Source organism: Ptychodera flava, chromosome 3 (assembly GCF_041260155.1).
Source record: "Ptychodera flava strain L36383 chromosome 3, AS_Pfla_20210202, whole genome shotgun sequence".
In the NCBI taxonomy this organism is placed as follows: domain Eukaryota; kingdom Metazoa; phylum Hemichordata; class Enteropneusta; family Ptychoderidae; genus Ptychodera; species Ptychodera flava.
Window position 1 is genome coordinate 23,391,876 of NC_091930.1, and position 12,861 is coordinate 23,404,736.

The 12,861-nt window shown below is 39.0% G+C and overlaps 3 protein-coding genes across 3 annotated transcripts in view; all 3 read left to right on the top strand.

Moving 5' to 3' along the window:
- LOC139128495 (cell adhesion molecule Dscam1-like) overlaps window positions 1-12,861 on the top strand; it is a 32,677-nt gene that overhangs the window by 5,567 nt on the left and 14,249 nt on the right. The window lies entirely within an intron of this gene.
- LOC139130244 (hemicentin-1-like) lies at window positions 269-9,188 on the top strand. The gene is made up of 11 exons (XM_070695993.1): window positions 269-554; window positions 944-1,201; window positions 2,164-2,424; window positions 3,038-3,304; window positions 4,211-4,468; window positions 4,812-5,090; window positions 5,653-5,802; window positions 6,356-6,667; window positions 7,859-7,981; window positions 8,662-8,677; window positions 9,179-9,188. The coding sequence occupies exons 1-11, from the start codon at window positions 269-271 to the stop codon at window positions 9,186-9,188; spliced, it is 2,220 nt and encodes a 739-aa protein (XP_070552094.1).
- LOC139125630 (uncharacterized) lies at window positions 9,990-12,757 on the top strand. The gene is made up of 6 exons (XM_070691729.1): window positions 9,990-10,034; window positions 10,172-10,211; window positions 10,795-10,910; window positions 11,059-11,101; window positions 11,514-11,594; window positions 12,301-12,757. Exons 1-6 carry the CDS (start codon window positions 10,005-10,007, stop codon window positions 12,366-12,368), a joined length of 378 nt encoding a protein of 125 aa, XP_070547830.1. The 5' UTR covers window positions 9,990-10,004; the 3' UTR covers window positions 12,369-12,757.

Below are 12,861 nucleotides of genomic sequence, written 5' to 3' on the forward strand. Positions count from 1 at the left end.
ACTATTGTGACACTAATTCATGTACGCTACATTTGTGTGAGAAGTCCTTTTAGTTGAGTTAAAATCATGTTTTAAGATAAATTATTGAATTGTGAAAGTTATTGTGGACCTGATAGTATTAACTTAACCAATTGGTTATTTCCAAACAAACAAACAAACAACAAACAAACAAACAAACAGACTTAACAAGATTAATAAGAATAAGCAACAAACTAAATAAAACTAAATCAACAAACTGATAATGTATATATGGAAAACATTGTTGACGATGATTTTTGTTTGGTTTGGTTATTTAGACGTCCCTATTGTTTCGACGACGGATAAGTTTGTAGGAATTGAAGGGACCGCATTCACGGCGACCTGTACCGCAGACGCCAATCCACCAGCACATGTCGAGTGGCTGGACGAGTCTGGTACGGTTGTTAGCGATCATGAGTTGAAATTTGACGCTGTGCACAGGAACGATGGGGGCGAGTACAAGTGTGAGGCGACCAACATGTTCTGGGATTGGTCAACCGGTGCTGGGTCCGAAACTCGATATCTGGACGTGCAGTGTACGTTGGCGAATTTGTTTAATATTTCCTACCTCTTTTTTTGGCAAGACGACTAGTTATGAGCGGTCACCATAAATAAAATTTTTTGGTTCTAGATACAGTATTTGAATTGGGGGGGGGGGGGAAGCACCACAGCAAGGCACTCCTACATTTTAGTTTGTTGTCCATGGTTTGTTCCAATTAATTTTCAGACGTTTCCCATGGGATTATGATTGAAATACACCAGAGTTCATGGCAAGTTTTCATTTCAAAGTGGCACAATTTGCTCCCTTTTTCGTTTCAATAAAACCATACTAAAAGAAAAAATTAACGTGTTGTTATTTAATACCATTCAGAGCTATTGGCACCGACTGAATATTAACACCATGGCCACTATTCGATCTTGACAGACGACCCTGACGTTCAGGACAGTGAGCAATTTTGCCTTGAAGGTAATGACGTTACTTTGCACTGTGACGTCGATGCCAACCCGGAGCCGCATAGCTTTAGCTGGACGAGAGACAGCGAGACAGTGTCAGACCAACAGAATCACACGATTTCGTCGTGTCAGCGGGAAGACTCCGGCAGCTACATCTGTACGGCCATTAATCACTTCTATGACGACACCGAGGGCAAAGGTGACGGGACCACGGTGCTGGATGTTCAGTGTAAGTTAATGTTTAAAAACTGGTCCGCCAAGAATGCTAAATTGCAAGATACGGGGGAAATGTTTAGTCGCGTTCGTTTGGACCAAAAAGCGCGTATAGGAGCATAGCAAAAGTTTTGAAGCCTGATATATATAAGATGGTGTGCCCTAAAGAGCGTAGATTCTAAATTTGATACTCGAGGAGACACGAAAGGTAGAGTCGATGGAATTATCAGTAAAGCTACAGGTATCAGATAAGCAACATTGATGGCACTCACAATAACACCATACCTTGATAAACCTTGCTCAAAATAACATGATAGCTCGATAAACACCTTGCTCCCTTCATGCCTACGTGTTGTTTGCCACGCTGAAGGGATCACCTTAATACTGGAGAATTACGTTACCAGGCCTAGCTGATGCAATTGTCAACAGTATCCTTATTGGTTAGTTATACGTTAGTTTATTGCCACCGGCCCTCTCAAGGCATGCTTACTGCCACCATAAGGAAGCTCACAAAATACACTCCAAGGGGTTAACGCTAAAACGCAACGACCAACTGATTGGATCATTTGTAAATTAAGGTAACATGCGCCGCGAAAGTGAAAGATTTAAACTTTTGCTCACACTTTTCTCAAGGAATCTTTCAACCATTCTCTTTCAAAATCAAGAAGGTCACTGTGCTAATTGTGTTGCTAAAGAAATAAATGACCCAGTTGTCGCCAACTATACGGAAATATTAGCCCAGGGCCCACTAGTGATAGATAAGTACAGAATTGCAAAAGTTTCAGAGTCGGAATATCTCTCTCCGAGGCGCATTCTACCATAAGAAAACAAAAAAATCTCACTATATCTATTTTACTACAGTATGGAGTTATGGTAGGTATAAGGGCACTAAAATAAGAGGCGAGGTGTCTTCTTTGCTTGTTTCTTCTACATGGTAAGACGCATGAAATCCCTCAATATTCTTACACATTTCTTCAGATCATCCCGTTGTCGCCGACGGACTAGAATACTGCATCGAGGGCAATAGCGTGGAGCTGGTGTGCGTAGTGGAAGAGGCCAACCCCTATCCTCACAGCTTCACGTGGACTAGAGACGGACAGTTTGTGTACAGTGGGGAGAGGCTGGTCATACAAAGCTGCGATCGGTCGGACCTCGGGTCCTACAAGTGTACTGCCACCAGTGAATTCTACAACGGGAGCGAAGGACAGGGTGAAGGAACGACGGAACTTATAGTTCATTGTGAGTTACAGGCGATCGAGCTATTCCACAGCATATTTCATTCATGTGTTAGCTGACAAATTCGTCCAAAAGGAAACTTAAAATTACGCCGTCATTTTATATTTTCAGCAATTTCGCTCAAGCTTTCACAATTCCCTTCTTGTTCCGCGTAATGTGCGCTAAATAAACTTTCAACTGATTAGCCTTAATGATAATGATATGCGTGTAATATATGCAGGGTTGTTGTTGCCACTTGAATTGTATTCCGGGATTGAATTTAGAAATATATACATTAAATGCAAGAGCTTAAATCTTTTGTGTCTATCAGAAAGTATTTGAAATCATATCGTGCTGACAGTAAGCAATCAGTCCGAATTACCATGCATATTTATTGGAGTGATTTTACGCGATAACATAACAACAACAAAAACAACAAACTAAATAAACGTATTTACAAAAGGAACCATCATCATCATTATCAACAACAACAACAACAACAACAACAAAAACAACAACAACAACAACAACATTATTATCCTCATCCTCGTGACTGTGAAGAATTGGCTGTCTCCTTGATATCAAACTAAATCAATGTAAATCGTTTATTTATGATGTTCATTTCATCCTCCGACAGATCCACCGAGTGTGCACACCCAACCATTTGAGTACGCCAGGGAATCGGACGATGTTGAACTGGAGTGCTCGGTTCAAGATGCCAATCCCCCGAAAGTTGTCCTTGACTGGATTCTGACGGATGGCACCAGAGTCGAGAATTCGACCACGCTTCATCTTCCAAACGTGGGCAGAGACTCCGGCGGAGTGTATACCTGTGAAGGAACAAATGTATTCTATGACGGGAGCGAGGGCACGGGACGCAATACCACAGACCTCGATGTACAGTGTATGTCTTTGTAATAATAAGGTGTATCGTTTTAACACGATTGGAACTAATTTGGGATAATTGGATGGTGAAGTAATGTCGATTTTATCTTCAAATGCAATCTCATCTGCTTTTCTGTTTATATAACACTCTTGCTTTTATGAGTAATTTGCATATTACTACATTCAGCTATATGGCATCGAAAGTTTGAGAAATTTGCAAAATATGAAAAAAATCCAATAATCCCAAATTAGTTCCAATCGTGCTTTTTTTCTAATCTGGAACATACAAACAAACGTCCGACCTCATATCGTGAAAAAAAAACATTGTTATCTGTCATTATTCGAGTTATATTTCAAAAATGGTAATAGAGAAAAACTTATAGAAAAACCATTGCGTTAAACTGCCGCCAAACAGGCGGGCGGAATGCAGTTCGCAGAAAAAAAAATGTTCCGCCCACTAATATTTTCGGAAATGTAATAACTTATAAACTTTGTGTGCTGTACGTATAACATCTACACCATTAGTAGTGGCAGGTAGTATTTGTTGATGCTGATCTAATAAATCGACATGTGAAAATCCCCGTAGTCTAAATTGATAAATGTAGAAATTCCCCGTTCTCTAGAGTAGACGTCTGAAATTTGGTGTATTTTTTCTTGCATAGGAGCCAGCCGTCGCTTTTGTGGATTTGTCTCGAAGAGTGCGGTTAATTTTGAATGACCTAGTGTAAACACTTTGTTGTAGTTAGAGCGTTTTTAAACTAATAATTATCTCTTTCAAGTAGACAAGCGTCAACTTGAGCAGATTGTGTATTGTAATGTTCGTCCCACTTTGTACTGAGAGCATCTACAAAATGCCTTACTCGGCAAATCCAACCACGGTGTCTATTTCTATTACGCCCATTTATCGTCAACTTCACCTTGACAGATGGACCCGAAGTTGCCGACGGCCAAGAGCACTGCATCGAGGGCAACGTCGTCGAGCTTACGTGCGACGTCGTCGCAAACCCGCCGCCGCACTCCATCACCTGGACTAAAGATGGCGACGTGATATCAGAGAACCCGACGTACACGATCGATTCTTGTGATCGGGTTCAGGCCGGCGACTATGACTGCACAGCTGTAAATGAATTTTACGACGGTGAAGAGGGTACGGGTCATGGCAGAACGGAACTCTTAGTAGAATGTAAGCATACGCTACTTGTCATTAATCCTAGATTAACCTTTGAACTTATCTCAATAGTTAGCGTTTTCTGCGAAACATGGCGTTTGCATCTGTAGTACAAATAGGCACTGTTTGCATACGGGTCAAAAATAATATGTCTGTATCATGAACTGTATTTGAGAATTAAATTATTCTCTGTCTCTGTCTCTGTCTGTCTGTCTGTCTGTCTGTCTGTCTGTCTGTCTGTTTGTCGCTCTCTCTCCCTCCCTCCCCTCTCTCTCTCTCTCTCTCTCTCTCTCTCTCCCTCTCTCTCTCTCTCTCTCTCTCTCTCTCTCTCTCTCTCATAACATCACGAGGTGTTCAGATACAGGACAGGTGACCATAACACAATCGACCGACCTTGTATTAGAAGGCGAGGAACTAGAAATACGCTGTGACGTCACGGACGGCATTCCAGATCCACACGAACTAAGTTTGACATTTGGAGAGGAGGTCCTAGTAACCACGAACAGTCGCCAACTTATTCACCATATCGCTGTTGTCAGTAGATCGGAGAGAGGAACATATCGATGTGATGCAATCACACGTTTCCATGACAGCAGTACAGAGACGATTACTGACAGCCTGGAAATTGTCGTTCAATGTAAGTTTGCTCTCTCTCTCTCTCTCTCTCTCTCTCTCTCTCTCTCTCTCTCTCTCTCTCTCTCTCTCTCTCCTCTTCTCTCTCTCTCTCTCTCTCTCTCTCTCTCTCTCTCTCTCTCTCTCTCTCTCTATAAGTACGCAGATGCCCTTTGGGAAATTACAGTGCTTATTGGAGAAAGCACAGCGTCATAAATAATATCACGTCGAAAGTAATGATAGCTGTTACTTATATTTTATGCATCCTGCAATCTCGAGATAGAACTACTGAAAGGTTTTTAGCTTTTTGGGTTTGTTTGGGATGTACCATTCTGTTTCTAGGTGGTGTTAAAATTTAATAAATAGTTTTGTTATTTCTAAGTGGGGTAAAATTCATTACAGTTTTCATCGTCGTCTGCGTGTCTCGACAAAGTGTTGCCGGAAATACGTATATACACGTACAAACGGTATGCTGTTCCACACACTGTATTTCGAACACCTTTCCTCTACCACTCCTTTTTACACCTTGCCAAAACGTAGTCTAATTTGTCTGTTGACTTTTCTCAACAACTTGCTTTTTCCGATAGTCCCTGCATCTATATTAACCAAAGAGGAGGAAATATTGGCCGAAACTGGCGAGAACGTCACCCTGGTCTGTGAGGCGGACGCGTATCCAGTCGCTGCTATTTCATGGAGCGATAACGACGATCAGCCAATCACAGGCGATGAGCCAAACCGTGAAATCACAACTCCTGAACCGGAGGGAACGTTTTGATAAGTACTCTTTATATAACAGACATACAGGATTCAGACTTTGGTGAATATACCTGCACAGCAACCAATGACATCGGAGAAGACAGTCACACCACAGAAATAACAAGTCGACATCCAAGGGGTGAGTCTATCTATCTATCTATCTATCTATCTATCTATCTATCTGTCTGTCTGTCTGTCTATCTATCTATCTATCTATCTATCTATCTATCTATCTATCTATCTATCTATCTATCTATCTATCTATCTATCTATCTATCTAACATATGTATATAGATATATATATATATATATATATATATATATATATATATGTGAGTGTGTGTGTGTGTGTGTGTGTGTGTGTGTGTGGTGTGTGTGTGTGTGTGTGTGTGTGTGTGGTGTGTGTGTGTGTGTGATACGAAATTTGTACTATATACATGACCTCGACATGTATTATATTTGTAACGGTTTTTTGTGTGTGTAAGACTGGTGTCATTCATTTAATGTATCGAATCCAATGTTATCTTTTTACAGGACCTCCAATTATCTTGTCAAAAGATGTTAAGGTATTAGAAGTGGAAATAAATGATAACGTAACCCTGGTCTGTGAGGCGGATGCGTATCCAGTTGCTACGCTTTCATGGCACGATAAGAATGACGATCCTATAACGGGCGATGAGCCAAACCGTGAAATCACGACGCCCGAACCAAAGGAATCAATTTCAACAAGCACTCTTCGTATTTTTGAAATGCAGGACCCTGACTTCGGTGAATACACATGTGAAGCAGAGAACGACCTTGGAGATGACAGTCACACAGGAGAAGTTATCAGAAAGGATCCTGCAGGTTCGTGTCGGATGGCCATTGATTTTAATGTTTATGACTGTTTTGATTCGGTATTTGTAGCAATTACTGACCGCCTTTCATGTTCGGAAATAACATTTACGAATTGTTGACAAAAAGGCGTTGTTGACATGATACTGTAGTTTTTTTTCTATTTCTTTTCAAAAGTCTAGTTTCTATAACATCACGGCCAAACTTGCTCAAGACAAGCACTCGCAATTCTCGCAATTGGCTCCCTCTCTCCCATAACTTCCTATTTATGTACCTTCTTTCTGTCAATCTTTGTCTCTCTGTCAAGGTCTCCTTGTCATTTTCTGTCCGTCTTCTAAATGTCACTGACTAACTCTGTCAGTCTCTGTATCGGTATGTCAGTATCTCTCTCTCTCTCTCTCTCTCTCTCTCTCTCTCTCTCTCTCTCTCTCTCTCTCTCTCTCTCTCTCTCTCTCTCTCTCTCTCTCTCTCTCTCTCTCTCTCTCCTAACTCAGTCCCAAGGAAGATTATTTCCTTCATCATATAAAAAAGCACAGATGATGTGACCTTTAAAATCATCAATCATGCGACATTCAGGCACCTGTTATCACTTTGTTTCGATGAGGTCATACTCAGAGCGGATTTATTTGCACTTTACTCGTTTCCAACCCTCAATCTTATCTTCAAGTTGGCAGGTGCCTGGGCCACTTAACAGGGGCGTAGTTTATTTGTCCAAAAAGAACTTTGCCGTATATAGGATAGGTCTTCCCTGTAAACCTAGCATCACCAGATATGAAGGTCGCCACTATATGGCCTCAATAACAGGAAGGACGAAAACTACTATTGTTCCTCATACTGAAAATGGGTTCAAAAGATCAATATAACCGACACGAAATCTGAGAGTCCTAATAGATGTCCCCAAGACTCTTTCTTTCGTGAGATGTCGCTGTATATTCAAAATTGCTTGGACGTTTATTTTGTGTCAAGGAAAAGTCTAGAATACTAAATTAATGCCAAAGCTTAACTTGATTGTTCCAAGAAATATTGTCTATTAGCGCTATTGAAATGGACAATCTTTCTGTAACATTTATGGTCATTCCATTCTGACTCAAGATAAAAAAGTGGGTAAAAGCGACAATAGAGATACCGTTTGTTGTCAATTTCGCTTTTTGTGTCTCAAGTCAAATCTCTCACTGTTTATTCATTGACAATATTTGTTCACAGAATCATTGCTGTGGGGATTATTACTGATAATTCTTCTCATAGTCGTCCTTCTCATCGTCTTCTTCGTGTTGCTCTACTTGGTTCTCCGGAATAACAGAAAGTCAAGCAAAATTGAAAGTCCAGGTGGGTACAGATGTCACAAATTTTGCGATAGCGCGGAGGTTTTACAGTACTCGTTGAGTCCCCTTCCGCAGAATTCAACAATGTGCCAGGGCATATTTTGTACAGTTCGCATGCAAGCCAGAGTGGCGGAGTCCCATACCAGTATTTTCGGCAGAACGTTGACCGTATTATTTGTCACTGATACGAGTCAACATTAAACTAACTTGTACAGGAATGATTAGCAGCGATTGGCCGAAAGCCGTTCTTTCAAGTCACCAGGACGAGAAGTGTGCATGGTCGTAAGCTTGCCCAATTCATTTTTTGAAGATGGTATAATATTGTGTGTCCTTTATTTTCAGAAGAGCTTTTGTAGGGTTTGTGCAACATTTGGGTGAGAAAGATTAAAACAGACCTTGCATAATACTTGTGTTCAACACAAAACAAGTATTACAAAACAAAAACTAAACAAAACATATTTCCACAGCCAGGCTGTTCGATTGCATTATACAATCGTTATCTCTAATTACATCATCAGAAATATAAATTTTGTCAGACGACGATATGCTACGAGTCATTTTCATTCATGAAATGCTCTCTATGTGATCTACTATTGGTGTATTTTAAAGTTCATGCAGTCACTTCATACAGCTTGTAAATTTACAGAGCATTGATTTACATTTCTCTATTTTCAAATTTCACAGACGAAACAGATTCCAGGTAAGTCGGGATGCGTCGGAATGACCAATGGTAAAACATTGTCACGATTCATGGTTTGTGAAGCGAGTTATTTTGTATTGATTTTTGTAAGGTTATGACTTCAATAATCCCGAAAGTACTTCGATGACAGATCTCCGATCATTCTAGTATTTGTAATATTTTTCTGATCTACATCTTGAGTGGACGAGTGGACAAAGTTTGATTGAAGCTTTTGGAGCAAATACAATTTTCATCGTCTTATTTTTGAGAAAACTGGGAAGTTTCCCCCTAGATAAACTCAGGGGTTGCGGCCATTTTCAATCTCAAATATTGGTAATGATATGTTTTTTTCTGTTGCCAACGTTTGCACTTCGCCACCTGATTTCTATTCTCGATTTTGTTCAAAGTGTTCTATACTAGGACAGTTTAAGGACAAGTTTAGTAAATATTTCACTTTCAAGGCACATACAACCCTAAATGACTTTAGTCTTTCCCAATAATTGTCATTGTTTTTTGCCTCAGAGTTGGGTAGATTTCAGTGCTTCATTGAACAGTCGACTGCATTTGATGCGTCTATCATATCTTACAGCATTAGATTAAATGCAAATTGCTCTCGACTGTTTTACTGTGTTGTCTTATTGAAGTCTGTATTCCCTTTATGCAACATTTTTAGGCCAATCAACGACACAGCTGAGGCGAAGGACAATAACAATATGTACGTAAGTTCGATTTTTTGCCGATCTGTTAAAAAGCGAAATCCACTTTTAAGAAGTACATACTTTAGAAGAAACAGACTTCCAAAAACAATAAAGAACTAACTGCATAAAAGTGCATTGTAAATCATTGGCTTCTCATAATTGTTATTGTTACGATTGGAAAGGTATTATTTACTTGTCATATGAGAAATATAACTTACACAGGTATATTCGTTTACTTATTTGGTAGGACATGATTTTTCATAAAATGAAACAATGAACGTGCGGATTTTTCTCTTCGAAATTTCAGTTGCAGAAAGATACCAGCTACTCTTCTAAAACACTGTCATACGATTATAATAAAAATTGTGCGTTTGCGTACTAATTAAAATGAGATTATAGAGTTACAGTTTGTTTAGAATGCACCTACAAATATAGATCAAGGCATTTATGTTGTACTCGAATAAAGAATACACCTCGCAGCATATGGTTAAGTTGATCCCTAACATGTATTCTGTCAAGTAAAGTGTCATCCTGGGAATTACAAAATTTCGCAGGTAATGAGATTTGATAGTGAAACATGCATTTCTTGTATTTTTGAAAAAGAGATTCTTTTTCCCCTTTTCCATGCAGACAACGTTGCATTGTATCCTATGTCGAAGAAAACGCCATATCCTAAACAAGTAAGTGGAAGAAAATGGGGTCTTTGGCCTCATTTTTGTAAATGAGTATTCATGAAAAATTCGTCGGTTATTGGTTGTAATTTTTAGATTTCTTAATTCGAATATTTATATCCCTGCCTTTTCTTCTTTCTCTCCAGGAGAAATTCTCAGCCTACTATGCCGCACAAAAGTCTCGAGGTACGTGTTTGGGATTGTAACTAAACTACATTTTATGCGTTGTCACTTGGAGCAATAGATAAAGGATGGGTAAAAAGTCCAAAACCACACAAAGTCAATCAGAAGTGAAAAATTAATTGTATAATGCGTCTTTATTGCTTTTTTTCAATAAAAGTGTCGAAATGATAAGATATTATTTATTAAACTGATTAATAATCAGTTTGCGTCATAAAAACATGATTTGCTGCTCTATAAACTTCGCAAATCTGAGAACTCGCCAAGAAAAATATTGCATATTCTTTTATAATCAACTCCTTTTGACATGTAGGGATAAACGTAAAAGATTTATGTACAATTCGCTTCGTCAAGATCAAAATATTGATAAGTGTTTAGGTAATCTTAATATTATTTCGTAAGCCTTAACATTCTAATATCTAAGACCACCCAAGATGGTTCTACAGTTTTGAAACTGTTGAATTTATTTTTCAATCGCAAGAGTTATGTTATAACCTAAATAAATACTAACATACATTCTTACATGAAACATCTATATTCATGCAATTTTACCAAGTGGGAAGAAATTGTAACTTCTTTTCCTCGACAGAATCTGATTCCGATATGAAAAAGCCTACAGACAAAGGTTCGACCATTCCAGAAGATAAAAATATGTACGATCTGTACGATGAACTTGTTGAGCCAACGGATAAAGCCAGTAGTTCGGTACGTACCCTTCGCTAAGCTCTATAATGCTCAAGGTCTTCACGGAATCTTATAAAAAGGTTTTTTCATCATAATGTAGAAGGCATCGATTAGAAGATTACTCATTCTTCCAAGTAAATTCCGTGACAACAATTTTTCCTGATTTCAGATGAAAGAAGACACGAAATCAGACGGGAAGCAAGACACACAAGGTACTGCATTTACGTTTCATGATTTCGCATTGTCCGGTTTAACAACCCCCCCCCCCCCACCACCACCCCCCCCCCCTGGTATGTAGTTTGTTTGTGAAGGGCATTCAGATTGTTTTATGCAATTCGCCATGTAGGAAATAAAGATAAAGTTAGCTATTGCCCAACTCTGGGACATTCGTGGATTCACATACCGTTCAGGTACTTTTGAAAACAGTGCTCAGAAAATTTCCTTTATGAGCTTGTTTGCTTAACTTTAGTTATCTTCATTTCAACAAACTCACCAATCACACGTGGATATTTGATAACTCCTATCAACGAGTAGCGACCCGGTTTTCATCAATAGGGTTTTGTACATCGAAACTAAAATGATAAACTTTTTATCGAGTTTTAATTCTCCATTTTTTTCCAACAGACCAGGAAAGTTCCGCTGTCGACAAATCTACCGAGGAGATTAAAGTTTCTTTTTCTGCCGACGAGGATACTCTGAGCGAAGGTTATTATCCATTGATGTTGTAAAATTGTCCCGCGAAAAAGTATTGTTGTATTGATTAGCTGATTGCATGTTCTTAGGTTGTTAATTGTCAACATATTCGACCTACTAATATTGCGTAAGGGTTGCCGTAGCACGTTAAGGGTGTTTTCTACAAAGAAAGTGCTGAATCTTTTCCACAGGGTTCAAAACCGTTTTGATCCGGATCACAATTGCTTGTCTTTTTCATAAATGTAAGCGTTAGGTGGCAACACTCCATTCACTCCATTAAAATGACATCTCAAGGGTCTGAACTAAAATGTATTGAACAAGATCGGAACCAATTTGGGATAATTGGGTTTTCATGTTTTTCAAATTTCTCAAAAGTGTTAGGTGCCGTATAGCTGAATGTTGCAATATAACAAATTACTCATAAAAACAAGCGTGTAATGTAAAAAGAAAAGCAAATGAGATGACATTTGTAGATTAAACCGACATTTCTTTACCATCAGATTATTCCAAATTAGTTGCCATCGTGTTACTGACAGAGACCTGAAAACCAGTCACTTTAAACAGAACAAGAAATTGTTTGTGTCTGTTTTTTTTCCCATTTAATATCCTGTAAGACCATCGATGTAGATGTAGGGTTTCAAAACCCGACGTTTGCGTCACTTTGCGTTACTCCATCTCTTTATCAAGGGCTTTGTTGTATGTGTTTTTTCACATGTAGGTAATTGGCCTCATCTGACTGGCGAACAATCCGCTTCTGAAAATCTATATTCTGACATGCCGTGGTAAAGTACTGCGAGGGAACATTCCAATGGACAGATACGACACATCATCAAGACCAAGATTATCGGGAATCGCCTCACTAAAATAAACAATGGAACGGACCATTTGGTACTATCAATGCAATTTAACGAGATAGAATCCTTCCCTATCTCGATAACGATAGAGAGGTCGCTTAAACTCATCTTTCTCAATTTTACACGTTTTGTAGATATGCAAGGTCAGATAATGCATACGCGATCAAATAGCGTAGTTTAAAAGTATACGCAGAATAGAATGAGTATTTAAGCTTGGTGCAAGCCAGTGATGTCAAACTATCCCAGAAGCTTCTGTTATTTAAATATTTGATTGCAGTGCAATTGTATAGAGAAACGGCATTGACATATGCGAAGAACTCACCAGTGAAACCATGTAATATGAATGGTAGCACATAATTCGTCAAGGCTTCACTGCGCTGCACAAGAATTGCAAAAGTCAAACCTTTTCTACCTTCAAACTGCAA